Raw genomic sequence first — 25,022 nt, 5'->3', positions numbered from 1 at the left:
TGTCTTTAAGATGTGACATTGCGCTCTGACTATTCCCCGTAAAATCGTGACAAACTATTACTTATTCTTAAATTTGACCTCTTGCTGCTTGGTTGAAAATGATAGATGAAAAATAACTTTAAAAAAAAAAAAAGACTCAAACAGCGAGGGACATTATACTGGTGAAAAAAACTCTCAATTCGACAGATGACTCCCCCCACTCAACGCAATAAGTCCCTCCCTCCACTCAGCAAAGCATCTAAAACTAAGGACCCCAGTAAGACTACAGTTTGAAAACTAGCTATGGATCTGAGAAAAACCAAGTCTCCCCCTGCGAGTTGCAGCCAGGAACAAACTCCTGGACTACCATCATCCCCACCATTCTGGACACCCGAATCTTGCAATACTACTGCTGCTTATTTTTGCTCCTTGGGGCCAAGACGTCCCTGTTTATGGACACAGTGAAATCAGTGTTGGTTGATATTGTGGAGGGGATGATACATCGGTACAGAGAAGAAATATGCAACGGATGCCGAGTCAGTCACCCCGGCCAGAGGCAACACGATTGTCTGAATGACATGCCCGATTTTTTCTTCAGAAACAATTACAACGCGTTAATGAAAAGACTCTGGCTCACCGACTTCATTACTGAGATCGACCAGACTCTTATTAATAAAGAAATTTTCACGGATGATTGGAGGATCCAAGGCGCTTCGGAGGCTTTTCTGCACAATCTCAAAAATTGTAGACGCCTCAAGGAGAGACTTGAAAAGATCCATGCCGAGTTGGATGGAGAAGAAGAAGACTAATAACCTGCGGTTGGTTGAAGCCAGGGATTTTTCTTTTTCGATACATTGACTTTTTCTTTAAAATAAAATAAAAATGGGGAACTACTATGCAAAACGCTCGGTATATATTGATCAGAATGTAGTCAATACCCTTTTAATAAGTGTGGTGATGAGGGCGATTGAAAACAGAGTGAATAGTGATCCCCGTGTAAACAGAATGGCTGAAGTTTGTAAACTAGAAGACATTTTGGATATCGTTCGTTCTGGCAGTACTATTCCGGGTCATTGGGAAACGATTGTAAATGAAACATTTAAAGTGGTCCTGGAATCTTCATTTTCCGAAACATTCTGTAACATTATCGAAGAAATGAAACAAACATCAAAAGTGTATCATGTGCTCTCATTGTATGCTCTGTTTGTAGATGTAATGCATCTGTGTGTCAAAAACAGCATATACATGAATATTTTGACTGAAGTGAAAAAACTCCATCATGATATTTCCAGTAATCTGGGGAATTCTAAGCTGGAGACGGTCCTGGGGATGTTACAATCAGTATAACTATTGATTTTATGTGTGAATTTTTTTTAATTTAAATAGGACATTTAAAAAAAAAAAAATTTAAAAAAGTGTTTTTTACATTTTAAAAACTGTTGTCTTCATTATAACAAGGGGAGGGTAACAGTGAAGATGTATGATACATGTGTATTGAAACGTGCGTATTATACCCCCACAGAAACACAGAAACATGGAAACACAGAAACACAGAAACACAGAAAACACTGAAACCACTGAAACACTGAAAAAACACAGAAACACTGAAACACCGACACACAGAAACACCGAAACACAGAGACACAGAACCACAGAAACACCGAAACACCGAAACACAGAACCACAGAGACACAGAAACACAGAAACACAGAAACACAGAAACACAAAAACACAAAAACACAGAAAACACAGAAACACAGAAACATAAAAACACAAAAACACTGAAACACTGACACACCGAGACACAGAACCACAGAAACACAAAAACACAGAAACACAGAAACACAAAAACACAGAAACATAGAAAACACAGAAACACAGAAACACAGAAACACAAAAACACAGAAAACACAGAAACACAGAAACACAAAAACACCGAAACACAGACACACAGAAACACAGAAAACACAGAAACACAGAACCACAGAAACACAGAAGCACAGAAACACAGAAACACAGAAAACACAGAAACACAGAAAACACAGAAAACACAGAAACACAGAAACACAAAAACACAAAAACACAAAAACACTGAAACACCGACACACAGGAACACCGAAAACACTGAAAACACAAAAAACAGGCTTGTGTGCCAGTATGGTTTTTGAATAAACACATCAGTAGTTTAAAAAGTCAAATAGTATCAGCCTCCCATCGACTTTTTAAAACACTGATGTGTTTATTCAAAAACCATACTAGCACACAAGCCTGTTTTTTCAGTGTTTTCGGTGTTTCTGTGTGTCGGTGTTTCAGTGTTTTTGTGTTTTTGTGTTTTTGTGTTTCTGTGTTTCTTTTTTTTCTGTGTTTTTGTGTTTCTGTGTTTTCTGTGTTTCTGTGCTTCTGTGTTTCTGTGGTTCTGTGTTTCTGTGTTTTCTGTGTTTCTGTGTGTCGGTGTTTCGGTGTTTTTGTGTTTCTGTGTTTCTGTGTTTTCTGTTTTTTTTGTGTTTTTGTGTTTCTGTGTTTCTGTGTTTTCTGTGTTTTTGTGTTTCTGTGTTTCTGTGTTTTCTGTGTTTCTGTGTTTTTGTGTTTCTGTGTTTCTGTGTTTTTGTGTTTCTGTGTTTCTGTGTTTTTGTGTTTCTGTGTTTCTGTGGTTCTGTGTCTCGGTGTGTCGGTGTTTCAGTGTTTTTGTGTTTTTGTGTTTCTGTGTTTCTGTGTTTTCTGTGTTTTTGTGTTTTTGTGTTTCTGTGTTTCTGTGTTTCTGTGTCTCTGTGGTTCTGTGTCTCGGTGTTTCGGTGTTTCTGTGTTTCTGTGTTTTTTCAGTGTTTCAGTGGTTTCAGTGTTTTCTGTGTTTCTGTGTTTCTGTGTTTCCATGTTTCTGTGGGGGTATAATACGCACGTTTCAATACACATGTATCATACATCTTCACTGTTACCCTCCCCTTGTTATAATGAAGACAACAGTGCATGTGAAGGACTATAATACACATGTATCAGACACGCTCCCCTTGTTATAATGAAGACAACAGTTTTTAAAATGTAAAAAACACTTCTTTTTTTTTTAAATGTCCTATTTACATTTAAAAATGTTCACACACAAAATCAATAGTTATACTGATTGTAACATCCCCAGGACCGTCTCCAGCTTAGAATTCCCCAGATTACTGGAAATATCATGATGGAGTTTTTTCACTTCAGTCAAAATATTCATGTGTATGCTGTTTTTGACACACAGATGCATTACATCTACAAACAGAGCATACAATGAGAGCACATGATATATACTTTTGATGTTTGTTTCATTTCTTCGATAATGTTACAGAATGTTTCGGAAAATGAAGATTCCAGGACCACTTTAAATGTTTCGTTTACAATCGTTTCCCAATGACCCAGAATAGTACTGCCAGAACGAACGATATCCAAAATGTCTTCTAGTTTACAAACTTCAGCCATTCTGTTTACACGGGGATCACTATTCCCTCTGTTTTCAATCGTCCTCATCACCACACTTATTAAAAGGGTATTGACTACATTCTGATCAATATATACCGAGCGTTTTGCATAGTAGTTCCCCATTTTTATTTTACTTTAAAGAAAAAGTCAATGTATCGAAAAAGAAAAAATCCCTGGCTTCAACCAACCGCAGGTTATTAGTCTTCTTCTTCTCCATCCAACTCGGCATGGATCTTTTCAAGTCTCTCCTTGAGGCGTCTACAATTTTTGAGATTGTGCAGAAAAGCCTCCGAAGCGCCTTGGATCCTCCAATCATCCGTGAAAATGTCTTTATCAATAAGAGTCTGGTCGATCTCAGTAATGAAGTCGGTGAGCCAGAGTCTTTTCATTAACGCGTTGATAATTGTTTCTGAAGAAAAAATCGGGCATGTCATTCAGACAACCGTGTTGCCTCTGGCCGGGGTGACTGACTCGGCATCCGTTGCAAATTTCTTCTCTGTACCGATGTATCACCCCCTCCACAATATCAACCAACACTGATTTCACTGTGTCCATAAACAGAGACGTCTTGGCCCAAGGAGCAAAATAAGCAGCAGTAGTATTGCAAGATTCGGGTGTCCAGAATGGTGGTGATGATGGTAGTCCAGGAGTTTGTTCCTGGCTGCAACTCGCAGGGGGAGACTTGGTTTTTCTCAGATCCATAGCTAGTTTTCAAACTGTAGTCTTAGTGGGGTCCTTAGTTTTAGATGCTTTGCTGAGTGGAGGGAGGGACTTATTGCGTTGAGTGGGGGGAGTCATCTGTCGAATTGAGAGGTTTTTTCACCAGTATAACGTCCCTCGCTGTTTGAGTCTTTTTTTTTTTTTTAAGTTATTTTTCATCTATCATTTTCAACCAAGCAGCAAGAGGTCAAATTTAAGAATAAGTAATAGTTTATCACGATTTTACGGGGAATAGTCAGAGCGCAATGTCACTTCTTAAAGACAGCTTGAACTGGATAAATGGTTAGTCTTCAAACATACCGTACGTTCTGCATGTTAGTATATCTGGCCAATTGGTTTAGACCCTACTGCCGAAGACGCATGCTCTCAATAGGGAAGTCACGCTTTGGGAAGAGGTGTTTCATTTCACAGATCCACCTTGATTCTTCTTGTGCTGGCTGAAGGAAGAGGGACGGAGGAGGAAAATTCAGAGGATGAAGAAGCAGAAAAATAACTTGTTTTGTAAAACGGGCAACACGTCAGTTTGAAGGAAAAGATGACACCGTGTTTATGCATGACATGCAAAATATCTTGAAGCCCGACAACCACAAAAAAAAAAAAAAGGTACAAGTATATTGTGTTAAAAATATGGCAAAAAGTCGTAATATTGTATAATCTATTGTTTCATCGAAACAGTGTTAAAATCACAAACTTGCCTTTTAGAGTCGCAGTCTTTTACAAAAATTCTGTTTTGTTAAGAGTTACCAAAACATAGTAAAAATCGCAATTATTCCCAAAACAAACTGGGAATGGGGACATCGATAACATATTTTAATGTTTAATTTTCTTCAGGGCTACCGTAGTGCACATTGATGAACACTTTAAAACAAAAATAATGCCTACAAGAACATGACATTTATATATACAGCAAAAATAAATACATGATATGCAGAAAGAGCATGAGCAGCATACAAGCATTTACCACATGGCAGTACAATGTAGCAACTATGATATATAAAGTGCAAGATAAGATAAAAGCGCTACATAAAGTGCAAGAGGAGATACCCCTGTGTTTAAGGGCAAGAGGCGATACTCCTGTGTTAAAGGGCAAGAGGAGATACCCCTGTGTTAAAGTGCATTTATTTAGCGGTGACTACACTTCTGTTTGTTGCTCAACCATTCTTTAAGTTGACCTTTAAAACTATTGAGAGTGGGACAATCCCGTATCTCAGTTGGGGGGCTATTCCACAATGAGCTGCCTTTAATGGAGAGGACATTTTGTCCAAAGGTGGTCCGTCTGTGGTGGACTTCACAGTCTCCTCTGGTTTCTGACCTAGTGCTGCGTCCAGTGTGTTTTCTGTGGATGAATTCCCCCAAGGGGAGGGGGGCCAGCTCATGTAAATATTATTTAAAAAACACATACTTTTAAAAGACTTAAAATTGTCAAAAACTCAAGAAATTGTCATTTTCAAGGATGGTACAGTGGTGGTTTGACTGTGGCTTTCTGTCAAACACCTGGATAGCTCTCTTGAACAGCTGTTCTATGGGTTTCAGGTGTGTGGCACAAGCAAACGACCAGTTTGTAAAACAGTATTCAATGTGGAATAGAATCATACAGTGGAGGTATGACTTTGCAGCATTGAGAGTTAAGAAAAGGTCTAATTTGTTTAAAATGTTGCAAGTTGAATTTAATGGTATTGGATACTTTCTGGATATGTTTCTTAAAAAGTCAAGTGCGAGTCCAATATGACACTCCCTGTTCAATATACTTGAACTGGGAGACTAGTTCTATTTCTGCTCCATTTAAAAATACATTGGATCCTTCGATTTTGATTGATCGTTTACTGAACATCGTCGTTTGCATCAACATGCATACTGTTTTTGTTGTACTCATACTGTCAATATGCAGATTGTGTTATATAGCTTTAGATAGAGTGTTTTTTCTTCCTCTTTGCATAATTTGCATCCACAATCCTTTGCCAGTAGGTCTTTCCACAGTCCTTGCGGTTTTCCAATTGTTCAACTAATTGGGAGCTACTGTAAGCTATTTTTATTTGCATTTTAGCATATTACTTCCTGCAGTGATTCAGAGAGTATTGTGTTTGGGCTTTTTATTGTGAAAGGGAGAACATTACTCAGAGCCAGACATAATTTCATAGAGAAAGCAAGTCTTATAGGGAGCCAATTGAAATGCTAATGTCGTCTTTATTTTACATCCATTACAAATTTGTGCAATCAACTACTTCATTATGATAAGTTGTCTACAGCCACTTTAAATGCATTCAAATGTATATTTCTAAGTGCTTACAACTTAAAAAATCTTTACGTACAAATGACTGTATATTGAATATATTTCTGTACCCAGTGTTGAACAGGACCCAAACCTTTGAGAGATGAAAAAGGACACATCTGCTTTAATCAACTGCCAAGTAGTCAAGTCTGCATTTGTGTCTGTTCATTTGTAAAACGTGGAATTCGGTTTCTTTTTAATGGCCTAGGCGGATTTTGGCTTTTTTCTCTTGCCAAGATACTTTTAGACACACTTTGAGGTATGCAAAACCTTAAAACTAGAACACTGATGGATGGCTTACGCTGCAAACTTCATCACCTTTTAACAAGAGAGTAAGTATATAAAACGTTATTTTGTATATTTTACACATCAGCAGAAACAGAGAGAGAGATGGCAGGAAGGGGGGAGACAGTCTCCCCCCACCTTTACAGACACTGTGTTTTATAGAGAACCCCTCCCCCTTCTGTCTAGTGATAAGATGGCAGGAAAGGGGGGGGGGAGGAGGGGGCAGGGCCAGGCTCACACACACACACACACACACACACACACACACACACACACACACACACACACACACACACACACACACACACACACACACACACACACACACACACACCAAAAGGCCTGACAGCCATAGGACGAGGTAAGGGGGACAGTAAGGGAGTATGTGACTAACTTTTGACGAGGAAGGAGCTTTCTTTGTTCTGATCAGCCCCAATCTGCATACTCTGTCTGAATACATTGAGAGTTACTTTTGACTCTAACAGTGTTCCACTGGAGTCATAGCTTTCTGAACTTATTTCTTAGCAGCAATTCGGTTTATTTTTAACGGCCGAGGCGAATTTTGGCTTTTTTTTTCTCTTGCCAAGATACTTTTAGACACACTTTGAGGTATGCGAAGCCTTAAAACTAGAACACTGATGGCTGGCTTACGCTGCAAACTTGATCGCCTTTTAACAAGAGAGTAAGTATATAAAACGTTATTTTGTATATTTTACACATCAGCAGAAACAGAGAGAGATGGCAGGGTGGTTCATCATCACCTTTCTCTTGCTGTAGAAACTATATATCCTTATAAACCCTTAGCCAGGTCAATGGCTAAAAAAAAAAATACAACCATAATTCTAATCCTTGCAATGTAGACAGAGACTTCCTCATAGCTAGTAAACTAATTAACACAAATCATATTAAAACCTTAATCTAATTTAGATAGGAGAATAAAGTTTGTATTGTGACTTTAGTATAGTAGAGAGGGGCAGCATTTGCCTGCATCACCGCAGAAGGAAGGAGGCTTTGAGACGAGAGTAGATGTTAGCCCCTTTCTAACGGGAATCTAAACTGTCTGATGAAGAAGGAAAGTGGTAACATACATCAATACTATTTTTAATTATTATGTTTATGGCTTTTCTTTAGGGGCTAAAATAAGATTTGATGTAGCCCCGGTCCACAGCAGGGGTTAGGGGAGACCGACACACACACACACACACACACACACACACACACACACACACACACACACACACACACACACACACACACACACACACACACACACACACACACACACACACACACACACACACACACACACACACACACACACACACACACACACACACACACACACACACACACACACACTTGGGGGCGGGCCCACCTGTCACTTTTTATGCATACTAATGTGATTGAAACATTTTTTATTATACACCATAAAGCGCAACAATGGGGGCTTTTCACACCTGTGAATACACATCACCCCCCTCCTATCGACGGATCTCACACCTACTTGGGATATCACACCTACTTGAGATCTCACACCTCGAACAAAGGGGAGGCGGGACTTAGCTCATTAGCATAAGTAGGGAGAGGTGTGACCTGTCACAGCACCTGTCACTTTCTATGCATACTAATGCGATGGAAGCGGGATGAATAATACTACTCACTGACGTACTTCCGGGTCATTTCACTCCGTGGAAGTTTCCTAAGCTAAATGAACTATTCGACCGCTACATAGGAGGGGTAATTATTGAAATGAGAAAGGGCCTATGTGTTTTGCATAAGAAAGTGAAAAAAGGAAAAGGAGTCATTTTCTGTTGCAAGTACAACCTTTTTTTAATCCTTTGTGAAGTCCATGAACAACTCCATTAGCCTTTACATCGGATTTACCACAGACTACAACAGGCATGTTACTGAAGGATAATCATAAAAACACAAGTGACACAAACATATTTGAAAGTGTGTATCATATCTCTCCTCAGATATCATGATCCGAGGAGAGACCATCTCTTACTCTGCAAGGCAAAACAAAATCAAAAAGCAAAAACAGTTAGAACTTTTGGGCAGTATAGCAAAACTAGATAGCCAACTCTCAACATGTCCATCCCCTGAACTAGATAAAGAAAGGCAAAATCTTCAGAGGGACTACAATTTACTTTCAACACAAGAGACTGAGAAATTGCTTTTAAGATCGCGTGGATTTCAGTATGAACATACGGCGGGTCGTCTCCTAGCGCACCAAATTAAGAGCCAGTCGGTTTCCCAACAAATTAAACAAATACGGACCCCTACTCGTGAACTCACAACAATCCCATCTGTTATCAACAACACCTTTAAAACCTTTTACTCTTGACTATATGCTTCACAAGCCCCGGTAGATAATGCAGACAGAACAAAATTCTTGGATGATCTGGAATATCCGTCCATAACACCTGCTCAGGAGGGTGAGTTGGATCAACCTCTAAAGCCTAGTGAAATAGCTGACTCGATCAGGTTGATCCAGAGTGGCAAGGCCCCGGGCCCAGACGGTTATCCAATTGAGTTTTATAAACAATTTATTGATAAATTGACCCCCCTTCTTTTGAGAATGTTTGAGGACTCTCTGGACCTGGGAACGTTGCCACAAACTCTGACTGAGGCGGTAGTAATTGTATTATTAAAACCAGGCAAGGATAATTCTGAATGTAGCTCCTATCGCCCCATCTCCCTTCTGAATGCGGACTATAAGTTCCTGGCTAAAATACTAGCCATACGTCTTGAATCAGTCACGCCAAACATCATATCATTAGACCAAACTGGGTTTATGAAAGGCCGACAGTCCTTCTCCAACATCCGTCACCTTCTCAACATCCTCCTCTCTCCTGCATCCAAGGAGACACCAGAGGTGGTGGTCTCATTGGATGTAGAGAAAGCGTTCGACAGGGTGGAGTGGGGCTTTCTATTTGAGCTCCTTAAGAGGTTCAGCCTCGGATCCAAATTTGTGTCGTGGATAGCATTGTTATACTCTTCACCCAAGCCTTCAGTGATTACTAACGGGATAAGTTCTCAATATTTTACACTAGGTAGTGGTATTCACCAGGGTTGCCCTCTAAGCCCGTTACTATTCGCCATGGCAATCGAACCCTTATCAATTGCGCTTAAATCGGACAGCTTTACACAAGGAATGACCAGATATGGCTCTGAACACATACTCTCATTATACGATGACGATTTACTATTGTTCATTTCTAACCCTATATCTACCATTCCTCAGATAATAGATCTGTTAACCCGATTCGGAACCTTCTCAGGGTACAAGCTAAACTTTTCCAAGAGTGAGTGTTTCCCCGTAAATGACCTGGCTCTTCAGATCCTTGATAGACTCATCACCAGATGTCTAGGAGTAATTTTAAGTATTTAGGCGTGAATATAAGTGGAAAACTCTCAGACCTTTACAAAGATAACGTCCCACCACTAATTGGCAAGCTCAAATATGATTTGGAAAGGTGAAATAATTTACATTTAACTATCGCTTGGAGGGTAAACTGTGTCAAAATGAACGTTCTCCCTCGCTTTCTGTACCTCTTTCAATGTCTGCCAGTCTTCCTACCAAAATCACTTTTTCGTAAAATAGACACACTAATCTCCTCTTTTTTATGGCAAGGGAAGACTCCTAGAATTAGGAAAGAGCTTTTACAAAGGCATAGATCTACAGGAGGATTAGCACTTCCAAATATAAGACACTATTGGGCAGCCAATATCCACAAAGTAATTCTATGGACTAAGGAACTAACATTGAGTTGGTGTGAGCTTGAAGCCAAATCCTGTTCTAATACCTCACTCTTGGCTTTGCTTACATCTTTACCCAGCCGGCCAACTCAATATTTGAATAACCCGATTGCTGTTTCCACCCTAAGAATATGGTCCCAATTTAGAAGTGCTCATGGACTCTGTGGATCCTCTATTCATAGTCCCATTCACAACAACCATCTCTTTCTCCCCCCTTACACTGATGGGGCCTTCTCTATGTGGCAGAGATTAGGTCTTATCAGAGTAAGGGACCTTTACATTAACAATGTTTTCGGTAGCTTTAGCCAACTCTCTGACAAATGTTGCCTTCCAGGCACTCATCTATTTCGCTACTTCCAGGTCCGAAACTGGGTTAAACTAAACAACCCTTCCTTCCCCAATATCCCTCCGGATTCAATAATTGACTAAATTCTGGACACTCTAACAATCGAAAAAGGTTTGATTTCAAGAATTTACAATTCCGTCTCCCGTCTCACAGAAACATCGCTTGGTAAAATCAAACAAGATTGGGAAGAGGAACTAGTCCAAGCTAAAGATGATGAGGTCTGGGATGGCGCGTTAGCGAGAGTGAACAATAGTACGTCCTGTGCCAGGCTTAATCTTATACAACTAAAAGTTTGTCCACCATATCTATTACACCAACTCTAAACTCTCCAAAATATACCCAAATGTTACGGACACCTGTAACAGATGCCACATGTCACCAGCAAACATGACTCATATGTTTTGGTCTTGTCCTCGCCTACAAGGATACTGGACAGGCATTTTCAAACACCTTACTGAGGCCTTGGACGTGGTATTGACACCATGTGCAGAAACTGCCATTTTTGGAGTACTACCTGGCCACCGAATGTTGAAGAGGAAAACTAAAGACAGTATAGCCTTTGCATCTATCTTAGCACGTAGAAGAATACTCCTAGAGTGGAAATCTTCTATACCACCTGAAGCATCTCTATGGCTTAAAGATGTAATGTTGTACCTGAACTTGGAGAAGATTAAATATAACCTGAGGGGCTCCTCAAAACTATTTGAATCTGTCTGGGGCTTTATGATAGCCTACATAGCTGAACTTAAGACACTAAATTAAGAAGAAAGGGGGGAACTACGATTGTATGTGTATATATTTTTTTTCTTGTGTCTCTTTTTATCTGTTTTTGTTATATTAATTTTTATTAATTTTTATTAATTAATTTTTATTTATTTGTTCTGTCTTTGTATACATGTATGTATGTAAGTACGTGTATGTATGTATGTGCATGTTTACATGTGTGTGGGTATGTACACACACGTATGTGTATATGTGGGTATACTGTACATATGTGAGTATATGGATACAAGTATTACTGTTACTATTCTTTATTCCCTTATCTATACATTTTCTTTTAATATTATCTTCTACATTACTTTACTTTTACCTATACATGTATTTATTTTATTTAGTTAGTTATTTAATTTACTAGCTAGGACCGGGAGGGGGGGAAAGGGGAAAAATAAATACAAATATTGACTGTATAAATAAAACTCATTGTGCCTGATTCAATAAAAAATATAGAAAAAAAGAAAAAAAAGAAAGAGTGTATCATTGCTAGCTACAATTTAAGGTAAACGCTTCCTTAACCCTTAAGAGTTCCTTAAAAAAACAAACGTATTTGTTCCTAAGGCCATAAAATGCCACCTTCACAAAAACTGCTATAAAAATATGATATATTAATATTTATTTCATTATATTGACATATAGACTATGTTACTATTTTTGCGGTCCAAAAGATGTTTAAAATAAACAGTACCGTAGCCATAATGAAACCCAGTTGTATATTATTATTATTATTATTATTATTATTATAATACAATAATAATAAATAATTTGTATTATTTATATTGAAATTACTATTAAGCCTATTATCATTATTATTAAGATGTAACGCAAAGGGAACCTTTGTGTGCATTGTTGTTCGGAGGGCTTTAATTAATGTAACTCACAACACCCTGCTGGTTTGTGGAAGGCCACGTTAGAACCTAGAACAAAACAGTCAGTACTATAATTTGCTTAGCAAAATCTCAAGGCTAGAACAATTAATTGTATAACACTTGTGTTCATACCTGTGTTATCAATGTTGATGTCACCGTTATCTCCTGAAAGGACGACCACCATGAACCGGTTCAGTTCGGCCGTCCCAGATAAGGAGTACCTCGGTAGGTGTTAGCCAGCTGTGCTAACAGCTGTGCTCTTTAGCTAGCACCTCTTTACTGTGCATTTCCCCTTCAAATCATCACGCTGTATCAGTATGCCGTCATTAATTTATTAAAACGAACTATCTGTTATAAAACAAGAAAAACATTTGTATTTGTATCGGCGCGTGTGTGACTGATCATTTGTCTCACAGCGGACAGCAACGTGTTGTTCTACCTGAGTGATGCAGTGAGCCAGCTGCTAGAACATAAGGAAGAATATACCCATTTTGGGGTGATCCGCTACTTTGCTGAATAGTATGTGACACATGCAGACACACACACACACACACACACACACACACACACACACACACACACACACACACACACACACACACACACACACACACACACACACACACACACACATAGTGTGTATATTAGTAATGCATATTACTTACTACATTTGGTTTCCTTTTGTAATTTGTGTGTTTTTGTAGTTTCAGCAGTGTAAAGAACAGTAATCACGTGCTCTTCAGAGAGTATAGCTACATCATGGCCACTCCACAAAACAGAGCCTCCTTTATCAGAGTCTTCTGGAGATGCTACAGACAGATCGGCAAGAGTGGTGGTGAGAGAGCTAGAAAAACTGCAATGTAAACAGATCTGTTTTGCCCCTAAATAATTGACCCTTTCTATATATTAGGTTTATCTTGACATGAGTTAAGTGATTGTCGATAACATTTAAATGTTCTGATCATCAGTCATTTGCATGGGTGAAAACATTGTTCTTGACACCTTTCCAGTAAGTGAATGTGAAAACCACAACTTCATTTGGGTGCTGTTCTTCACTGTTGTTCTTTCTGTGGCTAAGTTAGAGTTGTTTTCTAATTTTGTATGGCAGAGTTGCTCTCCATGCTGGAGTACAGGTCTCTGCTGCAGTTATTGTGTCCAGACTTCCCTTTGGAGCCGGTGCAGAATGCAGCCAGGTACACGCCTAAGACAACTAACTGAACTTGTTTGCTCAAACACAATTTATTATTTCATCAAACTCTTTTGACCAGGCTTTCTTTGTACTGTTGTTCACCAATCCACAGATGTCCCACCTTTGTTAGTTTGGTGACCACAAGTTTAATATCACAAGCTTTGAAAATATTCAAGTTCAAGTAACTTTGAGGATTATTCTGAGGTACATAGTGTAGTAGAGTAAACAGGATTTCTATTAAAGTACAGTGCAGTCATCAACATGTAGTTATATATTGTGTATATTGTACAGAGCAGTGCTATACCCTGTAACTGACCTATGAATAAAGTGTTAACTTTGAGTCATATGGACCGAATCACATTTAAGATTTTTTTTTAAATGTATTTTCATGTTGCATACAGCTCTGACTTTTATATTAAGTTATCTTAAGTTAGGATGGTTGGGTCCCTTAATCCACAGGTAACTGCTGTACAGGTTGACAGCAGATTGCTGTAAACTTGGTTATCAGCTTTTCCTTTCTTGTCCTGTAGAATTGTGCTGATGGACGACGCCATAGACTGCCTGATGTCTTTCTCTGACTTCCTCTTTGCCTTCCAGCTACAGTTCTACTACAAAGGTACAATAGAACTCTTTAATATGGCCGTCCACAGTATGTCCGGGCTCGTGTACTCAGTTCAATCAGTTTGGCTGTAACCTTTAATATTTAGGGTGGGTGAATGATTTGTATATGTTTCCAAATATTTTACAATATAATTGAAATCAAACTGTTGTATTTTATTCTCTATGGTAAATGAAATGTTATCCACATTTTATATGTTTAACCGTGGGCATTTTCATTGTTGACTGTTGATTGGCCCAATATCGTTACATTCATTGATTGATGACGTCTTTTTAGGATAACAAGCTGTGGTCTCTCTGTGATCAATTCTAAGTTTAGATATCTGATAAGAAAATTGTAATAAAACCCACTAACTACCTATAGTGAGAGAGGGATTATCCATTAGTAAGCAAAAAATGAATATCCTCCCCCTGATTGCCCGATGTGCCATATTTCTGTAGAGTTCCTGGACAGCGTGCTGGTGATTTATCAGGATCTGTTAGCAGGGAAGAGTCCCAACACCGTCATTGTTCCCACGTCCACCTCCATCGAGCAGCTCCCCCCTGTGGCTGCAGAGGAGAGCGACAGGGACCAGCAGCAGGACGGAGTGGAGCCCTCCACTCTAGCACAGTGTGTAGATGCCTTCTGTGACAGGTTCAAACACAGGTGAACACAAACACTGCACATTCCAGTCCTCACTCCATCAGTTGGAAAATGAAAAGGGATATTACTTTTCAGGTTTTGCTTCATTACATATATATATATATATATATATATATATATATATATATATATATATATATATATATATATATCAGTGTTTCCCCTAGGTTTACTGCTTTGGGCGGGGGGGTGTGTGGCATTGGGATACATATTTTGTAAATCCTCTGGAGCAGAGAGAGGAGCTGTGGATTATTGTTATTGATTAAAGCATCAGTGTTTCTGAGGGTCAAACACACTAAACTCACAACTTAAAATGAAAGCGTTTATTTAATAAAAGAGCACATGTTCAATGTGAAAAGTGACAGTAGATATAGATTAGTTGCAATTTGGTGCTATATATATATTTAAAAAATAAACACCTTGAATTTCAGGGGGGGTGCGGGGCTCCGTTGGCGGGGCTCCGTTGGCGGGGCTCTGTTGGCGGAGCGCAGCGCCCCTCCAAGACAATGGTAGGGGAAACACTGTGTATATATATATATATATATATATATAGGATATGATACGATAATGATTTATTGTCAGATCCAGTCTGACATTTTTCTTGCATCACAGCAGCTCCATTTGCAACATCAATCAAGGACAAAGATTAAAACAAGATTCAAGGAAAAGAAAAGGAGTGCTTCAGTCTTACTTTATTGGGACCCCGTAACTACAATTTGATGGTAACATTTCATATTCACTGTTCAGGACATGGTTTATTGTATTTACTTGCACTATTGTATCAGTTTTATTGTGTTGCACTGTTGGAGGAGCCTGTGACCTAAGATTTTCATCGACATAACTACACTGTAGCTATGTTCGAATGACAACAAAAGCCTTGAATCTTGGTTGGGGTCAGAGATTATGTTAATATGTAGTTATGGTAGGCCTAACGTCTCTCACAGGGTTGACCTATAATCTTTGAGCAGTTGTTCCGCTGGTGGAGCAGTTTTAAAGCAGTAGTAAAACACTTGTAGCATTGAGTATTGCAATACTGAAGAAGAGTGAAAATCAGAGATGTAAACAAATGAAAGAATCATTTGTCTACTCGCCCTGAAAGACCTAAGGCAGCGAAAACAAAATGATTTGTTTTGTCCTTTTGGTGGGTGTATTCAGAGATATTCAATTAGATCTTTCCAGGATACCAGATGGTATCACTGCACCCAAATATTGATATGGAAGTACCTGCTTGTATTCTTTGTTGCAAGTATTACATTGGGGACTGTATGGGAGTCAGATGGTGAGCCAAACACATTTTCCTCTGTTTTTTTGCTATTAATCTCAGAAGAATTATTATCACTCAACCACTTGATTTACAGCCCAAGGTTGTCTGAGTTACTTAACAGAGATATTAACACTGTATCATTAGAGTACCTAATAATATATTGATTTGGTGTGTTGGTACGACAATTGTCAGTGTAGAGAGTAAAGAGCACAGCTGAACTCACGCAGCCCTGGGGGCCCCACATTGAACTCACGCAGCCATGGGGGCCCCACATTGAACTCACGCAGGCCTGGGGGCCCACATTGAACTCATGCAGCCCTGGGGGCCCTACATTGAAATCATGCAGCCCTGAGGGGTCCCACATTCAACTCAGGCACCCCTGGGGGGCCCCACATTGAACTCATGCCGCCCTGGGGGTCCTACATTGAACTCATGCAGCCCTGAGGGGCCCCACATTCAGTGATGCAAATTAGTCGCTTTTCGGCGCCTCTCGCTTTTTTAACGCTGATTTGGGTGACTTGTGTAAGTCGTGGAGAACCGAAGAGTTTTCGTTTTGGGGGGGGGGTCCGTCTGTCCTTCCGTCCGACTGACGGACAACTTCTCACTTCAAAAAACAAGAAGAAATCTAGATGGCAAAATAATTAAACAAGCGAGTGCCTGTTTTTCCTGGCCAAGAACAGGTTCATTGAACACAACACGAGCGTAACGTGTCTTCACGTGGTTATGTCTCGTCTGAAAGGAGTAACGGAGAGCATCGGAACGCCTCTCCAGCTCTTCAAATATTGCAGTACCCATAAGGAGCCGTACACATGCCGCAGTGTTTGCGTGGCTATGTCTTTAGTTGTAAGCACAGTGGCGATCTGTTGTTATTAGCATATGGTTAGCTAGCTATGCTAACGAATTTAAAGAGCTTTTCTACAACCAGGTGGAAGAGAGCTCTCTCCTGAGAGGCTCAAATAACCTCAGCTCAGTGAGGTTAAGGCACACCTTGATATGATCATTATAGTTATTAATGAGACATTAGAGACTACATTATTAACAGGTATAAAATACTATATGACAGTAACAAAAAAGTTGTTAAAGATAACAAGAATAGAGTTTAAAAGGGGAGTGATTTGTAAAATATCCAAAAAGAAAAATCTGCTTACAGTTCTGTTTCATATGGGTGTTGAGAGATGTACCCATAGATCTCCTCATGTTGCTCTCAAAGTGCACCAGATTGATGCTTTTAACTTCAATATTTAAAAAAAATCTTCCCGGGGGAGAATACCCCCTGACCCCCCTAGAGGAGGTTAGGTCCCCCCCACTTAAATCATGTTCACATGGATAGGATACTAAATACATTTGCACACATCTTGTGTCCATATCTTTCTGTTTTGGTGGTCATGCCACAACCGTGCACGTGAATGCATGCATGCGTCAAACATGAGTCATGGTAAGATATCTGGATTAAGAGGTTGCTGTTTCTTTGCACAGCATGAAAGAAAGGCCAAATGAATTGGCTGTGATTTTAGTTTTTTTAAGCAGAGGTTGAGTTCAATCATTTGTACGGCCCTCGGAGGATGTTGTACAAATTGAAAGGAAAAAGGTTCCCCACCCCTGCTGTAAATAATAATAAAAACCCTTGATTTTTAACTTAACATCTCTGTCTCCTATTGATCTGAGTATATTATAAAGAATAGCCAGTTAATTGAAGCATTATAGCACAGGCCTTTGTCAGATGGTATATTACGCTGTTTTTTTTCTGCTTCGAATAGTTCTCTCTTTTTTCACCATACGTGTGTTTGCATCACTGCACATTGAACTCATGCAGCCCTGGGGGGCCTCATATTGAACTCATGCAGCGCTGGGGGCCCTACATTGAACTCATGCAGCGCTGGGGGCCCTACATTGGTTTTGATGGCAGATTACATGGTTTGTTCACCTTTACAAGTTTGACGACATGTCGTAATTAAAGGATTGTATAAAGTGAAGTTTCTCTTTCTACATAGACGATGTTAGCCTAGCCACCTTAGCCAGTCAATCAATAATAAACATTAAATAATAATTGTATTCATTCACGGATGATATAAAACTCCACGCTGTAGAACATACATGGTGTACACGCAAATGTATTATTTATCATAAATACTTTTAATGAGTATGTACTTGTTGCTATCATTGTGGCATTAGCTGTCTCTGCTGGTTTATCAGGAGTATTTTCCCTATAATATGTTTTCTGAAAGTCTGATATGACAACTTGTAAATGTATTAATTACACCTTAAACCTGTTGATTTTTGTTCTCCTATCAATACATATGAAAACAAGAAAGAAAGGTTTGTGATATGCTGCTGTTCAAAACAACCTCTCCGCCCCCTACGTGTAAGCTGAAGACTTATGTTGCTCTCAGCTCTTGGTGCCTGCCTTTCAATAGAGGGTGCCTCACTGAAAGCAATCTTCGGGGTGGAGAGTAGGGCTCCGGTGCAGTGGAAGCACCAGCACTGGCCCTGGAACCACCGCAGTGTAAAAGGGGAACATGTTTGGAAGAAAATAAGACCAGAAGGTGATTGAAGTATCGTGTGTTGTGTTTGTGTAGTCATCCTCCAAGGTCCTGTATGAGGGAAGTGCTGGAACAGACCAACAGAATCTCTTACTACAGCTTCCTAATGAGCCTGGCTAAACATGAAGCCATCAACCAAGCTATTGGTAGGTGTATTCATTATTTTAAACTAGGCATTCAAGGGTATGTCCACCTACTACATGGCAAATTTAGATTTTTTTAATCCGATAAAATAAATAGTTTTATAGATAAATAGTTATTGTAAATGTGAATTCAGTCTATCATCATGGAAATCTAGCTTTGTGTCATTATGTTTTTAAGCTGCATTAATTAATGTTCTTGGCCACTTGAGGTCATTGCAGCAGTAAGACCTATACACCTCCAGAAAAAGAAACAGAACATTCATGTTCATTTGTAGTCTTCTTTCTGTCCATTTCATGACTACCTCCAATATCCACTGAAGAATATTGAGGGTTGTGAGGGTGGTTGGTTCAAGGATTAAAAGTCAGTGGATTTAAAGATGAGCACATGGAGCCAGGAGTTCCAGATCATTGTTTTTATTGTAATTTGTTGATTCTAGTTTGTCTTAATTGTAATATTCATACTTCAAGTGATATTCCAGCAAAGCAGTTATCTTAGTTTTTACATATGAAATGTAGAAATAAGGTAACTAAATGCAATCTAAACGGTACAGAAAATAGGGAGATAAACTACTCAAGCTGCTATGAGAATACAATACAAAGGAAAATAAAACGTACTGATGATTTACCCTGACAAACAATTGGTGCTCAGGAGTTGCATTAGGCCAGCCAACTTCTTTGTCCATGGGAGGAAGGATTTGCCACAGGTGAGCTGGCTGCCTTTATTGATTAGCTAGCTCCGCCCCTCCAGGGTGGCGGGAGGAGGGGGCAGGCAGAGGGGGGTAGGAGTGGGAGAGGGATTTTCCACATCTACTCTCTTCGCTCTGTTTTTAGAACTCATTAGCTTCTGAATCCTCTCTTATGTTTACTTTGTAACAGCTGTTAAGTGCTGGGCAGTGTTTAGTGTATTTTTTTTTTGAGGTGGTGACAATTCTCTGCGTTGATCACCACATGACCACATTCACATCACCACATTCACTTAAGACATAACAATTCATTATACAATCGTTAAGCATTTAGGGGATTTTCATTAATACTGCTTCAAAAGGATGACTCTTCTTCTGCCCTCTTTCTGCAGGAGCACTACCCAACAAGGCAGAGTTCCTGATTGACCCAGAGATGGACCAGGAACTGGACAAACTGTGAGAGAACACACACACAAACACTCCTGTGTATCAAAAAGGAAAACGGGATGCTGCACAGGAGGCTAGCCAACTCGTTTTATTTTCTTTATTTTGACAGTTTTTTTTACTTCTCTTAATATCTCTTACTTTGTCCTGCGCTGTCCAGAATCGCCCAGATCTCTGTGAGTCCTGGTAGCAACAGCAGCGGCAGTGCGGTGGGGGGGCTGAAGGAGATGCTGCAGAGGAAGGCCTCCCCCAGAAGGAACATCCACCACAGAAGGAGGATAGAGGTGGAAAGTGATGGCTCCACAGAGGAGACGGACTCCTCTGAAAACTGACCTCTCACCTTTCAGCTTCATTCCCAAATACACAGCGGCTGAATGGAACATTCAAAACTGTCTTGCCCATTATTTGCTATATAGACCCATATACTGACAGTGGATAAGAGGACAGCTGTGCAAGAGAACACTCAACTTTGTGACAGATCACTCCAGTCTTCTATTTGTCCAGCATTGCTGTCAAGAAGAGAGTTATCCAGAGGAAGAACGGTCTACATCAGATCCACTGTTGATGCTTCTCATTGTTCTCTATTGCCCCTTTCACACCAAGGCTTTTCCCGTTCTAGCTCCGTGCTAGAGCTTTTCTGGTTCGGAACCGGTTCTTCGGTTCAGCTCCCGCTCTGTTCACACCGCTCAGAGCCCGACTTGTGCTGCGTCATCGTTTGCGTCATGACGTAACCGTTTGCATGCCTGCTTCATAAAGCCAAACCGCGCGGAAACCCCTCACATCGACAACAACAATGGCCGATTGTATTGAAGCGCTACTTGTTTTGGTTTTGCTCTGTCGAAACGAAATGGAAGAAATGGGACGACTTTACTACCAACTTTACAGTCGTTACATGCTACATTCAAAAGTTCTTTACAATCATCATCATTATCATCATCAACGACGAGGTAAATATATGTCCTATTCGATGGCGTTAGAGCTAGCTAGCATGCTCCCCTCCAGCTTCCTCTGTACCTCTTCGGAAGACCAGATTCTCAGAAGGTAGCTGGTCTCTTTGGTGGACCACTGCTGCTTGTTAAGTTTTAGGTTTTCCATCGTTGTGTACAAACTGGATAAAACGCAGGATTTTTGTTGTTGTTAGAGATTGATCCCGCCCCTGCCCCCGCCTCCGACATAAGCGTTACGTATGCAGTGCTTGCTTTCTAGACCGACAACTTTGTATTGCTTGAAACAAACCGGATTCCGGAGCTTTTCAAGCTCCAGCTCCGAACCGGCCCTGGAACCGCGTCGTGTGAAAGGGGCATATGTGCTGTGTGGTCATGTGACATGCTAATGCTCTGAGGCGGCAGTGTGTTTATTTACAGTTTTCCCTGAAACCCAGTTTCTGTCATGCACTGATATCATACTATTCTGAAACACTAATCAGTAAAGTAGTTTTATGTATTGTAGGTTAGTTGCTACTTAACCTACTGGTCTGTAGGTGGACGGTTTTCCTGCTGCTACGATCCTTCCCTTTTAAAGGATGGACACAACACTGGACATAAACACTAAAGCATTCATGGAAAAAGTAAAACGTATTCTAACAACCATTGAGTGTAGTTATGCATGTTCTACATGTCTATCTGCTGTGCTCAGCATGTTGAAGAACAGACACTGAAGAAAGGACTGACACATTGAACAGCTCCAGCATACATTTAGACTTTACATTCATTGCATTCTTAGTTGGATATAGTTACATAAACCTTACTATGTGAATGTAAAATAAATATCCTGACTTACACTGTGAATAAAAACATATAACTGAGGCCTGATGTGGACCATTTGTGTTGCTGTCTGACTCTGATGGGGTCTTCAAGTGACTTTATATATTTGTTCCACCTAAGAAATATTGCCAAAGTACGCCTATTTTCAAACCAACAAGACGCTGAAAAGCTTATTCATGCATTCATATTAAGTAGGTTGGACTACTGTAATGCACTCTTTGCTGATCTTCCAAAACAGTATGTCGAAAAGCTGCAACTTATCCAGCACTCCGCCTCCAGGCTTTTAACAAAAAACAGAAAAAAGAGAGCACATTACTCTGTTTTAGCTGCACTACATTGGCTGCCAGTGTCTTTTAGAATTGATTTGACTTGTACTGGTTTTTAAAGCTCTTAATGGTTTGGCACCCACGTATCTCACAGTCTCGTTTTCTGTCCCTGGACGAGCCCAGAGGTCCTCTTCAGCTTTTTAATATCCCTTAAGTAAAAATAAAATGTGTGAGGCAGCTTTTATCCACTCAACCCCAAACTGTGGAACACCCTACCAGGAAATATCTGAGAGGCCAGCTCAGTGGACATTTTTCAACGACAGCTAAAGACACATCTTTTTAGATTTTTATTAGCCTTTGGTCTTTGTTATTTACCTACTTTTATATTGTTTAATTTATTGTATAGGTCTTAGATGGTTTTAACTTTTTTTTATTTTTGTTGGACATATATGTTTACTTTATTTTATTTTTTTCCATCAATTCACTTATTCTTCTTTTCCGAGAGGAATCAATATCTATTTTATTGTATTTTATTTGTATTCTCATACCTTTTACCTTCTTGTGTCTCTTAACCCTGCTATGCTGCATGTATCTGAAAAGGTCTTAAAAGTGTCCTATCATGCAAAATGCAATTGTTTATGTCTTTAATACATAAGTATGTGTTTCTGGTGTGTCAGGGAACTCACAAAGTGTCGGAAAATAAAACCCTCTCTCTTTTCCTGTGTACCCACATCTCTGAAAACGGGGGTACAACGGAGCTGATCCAGATTTGCGTCCGATATGACTTATTATCGGAAACGCTCGCGGCCCTATCAGAAACGTTGCTGTCAGAAACAATGCGCAACGTATTTTGGACGTAATATGGACGTAATATGGTCTTTGTTTACATTAGCAAGCATCGCTAACACTCACGGCTCCTACACACGGCGGCGTGCGTTGCCGCTTCAACGCTTCTGCCCATTCACTTTGAATGGGGTGACGTCATGATTCGCCAAACTGCATTGTGGGAGCAAAGCGTAGCTTCTCTCGGGGTGCTCGCTGCAAAAGTAGAGCAATGTTCTACTTTTGCCGCCTCGACGGAGGCGTCAGCCAATCGAATCATATGCCAGTGCAAGCTCTAGCCAATCAAACCGCGTGCTTGTGTGTCTGAGGCGGGAGATTCATGTGATTGGTTGTTGGTGGAGTTTCAGCCCCCCCCGCCGGCAAGCGACAACGCACGCCGCCGTGTGTAGGGGCCGTCAGAGCTAACCTGTACTGGAGAGAGTATGTGCAAAGAAGCATGAAATAAAAAAAGGAACTCACCTTGTGGTAAACCCGCAACAGAAAAAGCGTTTGAGCTCCATACTGTTTCAGAAATAATCCTTGATGTGGTTTTGAACATGATATGGCGTTTAATCACGGCAGCGTTTAGCTGAGAATTAGCTACCACCCCCTCTTTTTTTGTTTTTTTAAAGCTAAGGACCCAAAATCAGCACAGGGCTGAAATAGAGGGAGGCATGGCTAGAATGGGTGATTTGTTTGGTATTTTGAGCAAAACACACCATAGACATGTTTCTTTATATTTTTTTATATATATCTGAGACCCATAATATATGCCTAAAAATAGCGTGATAGGAGACCTTCAACATCTGATCTGAGGGGAATTTCTTGTGCTCTATGAAAACGTGCTATATAAATAAAGCTTTATTATTATTATTATTATTATTATTATATAGCACCTCAATAAAGAACACTAGAGAAACAGGTAAACTCCCAGTGGGTCCCGCTGACCCCAACATATCCTGACATTTAATCCCAAACTCTGCCAACTTTACAACTACATTTCCCATAATGCAACCAAGGGCATCTTTTCATCTCTACCTCCAGTTTTACCACAGGCTTCTGTTGTAATGTGTAGTGCTGTCCAGATACATTTGATGACATCATTAGTTCTCGTTTCCTAGATAGAAAATATGTTTTCCCAGGCTGAATGCTACTTACCATGAACATTGATCCGACTACTATGTGTTAAATCAATAGTGGCTCTTTAAATCAAACACATGCATGGTGTCTGTTGGGACATTTACCACAATTGAAAAAAAAAAAAAAAAGCTTCTGGCACTTTGGCAGAAGTAGTTTACCAATGTCTCTAGAATACTGCACGGATGCTTGCTGGCTTTCATTCTTTTATCTTTATTATTCATATAACTGATTTGATTGGTTGATAGAAGTCTAATTAGGCAAAATAGATTGCTGAACACTGTCCATATATATCTCAGGTTTTTTTTGTCTGCTTGTATAAATAGGAAAATGCATTTCAACATTTAAATACATATTACACGTGTCTATTATTTTATCCTTGACATTTCTTTATATCCTTTTTAAAACTCTTTCCTAGTTGTCTAGACTCCATCACACCAGAGTATACTCATACTTTACTGCACACATTAAAAATAGGACTCAAGCTTGGCCTTCCAATTTATTGCAGTGGGTTGTTGGAAAGTAGCCAATTGTAAATCCAATCAAGTTAAAAATCCTAAATAAATATATTGTTAATTTTACCTATATTCTATAAATATAAGATCCTTTGTTTCCAAAAGAAAATGTATTCTAAGTGGAGTTGTAAATGTGATTTATTGACAGAATGAACACCATCATTATCACCAGTTTGTGCATCTTCTGTGTCTCTTCAGTTTACAACATCAATATCATGCGGCGTTACACCCAGGTTTAGTCAAACCAACAGCATACAATAATAACTTATAAACATACATACATTATCTTTACAGGATATATCTATATTGATGAGTCATGTACAGTAGATCCCATTGGTGTTAATATCACAAACGTGGAATACATAGAAAGGACACTTTCGGGTGGATCAGAACAACTTCCTGTGGCACACCTCATATGGCGGGCATGGAAATGAACATGTGGTAAATAGTACACTCTATAAGGGGTCAGATGACACGTTTTGTTAATCAATACCAATATGTTCAGTCCGAAGCTCTATTCCATCAAATATTCAACCCTTTT

The 25,022-nt window shown here is 39.7% G+C and overlaps 1 protein-coding gene across 1 annotated transcript; it reads left to right on the top strand.

Moving 5' to 3' along the window:
- Positions 1-12,456: 12,456 nt before the first annotated feature.
- cstpp1 (centriolar satellite-associated tubulin polyglutamylase complex regulator 1) lies at positions 12,457-21,783 on the top strand. Its single transcript, XM_079685229.1, has 9 exons — positions 12,457-12,679; positions 12,871-12,973; positions 13,159-13,289; positions 13,563-13,647; positions 14,174-14,259; positions 14,703-14,907; positions 18,745-18,854; positions 19,927-19,990; positions 20,139-21,783. The coding sequence occupies exons 1-9, from the start codon at positions 12,598-12,600 to the stop codon at positions 20,308-20,310; spliced, it is 1,038 nt and encodes a 345-aa protein (XP_079541355.1). The 5' UTR covers positions 12,457-12,597; the 3' UTR covers positions 20,311-21,783.
- The last annotated feature ends 3,239 nt before the right edge of the window (positions 21,784-25,022 follow it).

This window comes from Notothenia rossii, assembly GCF_949606895.1.
Source record: "Notothenia rossii genome assembly, chromosome: 5".
NCBI classification, from domain to species: Eukaryota; Metazoa; Chordata; class Actinopteri; order Perciformes; family Nototheniidae; genus Notothenia; species Notothenia rossii.
Note: the sequence above shows the minus strand (reverse complement) of the source record. Positions and strands in the feature narration are given on the sequence as shown.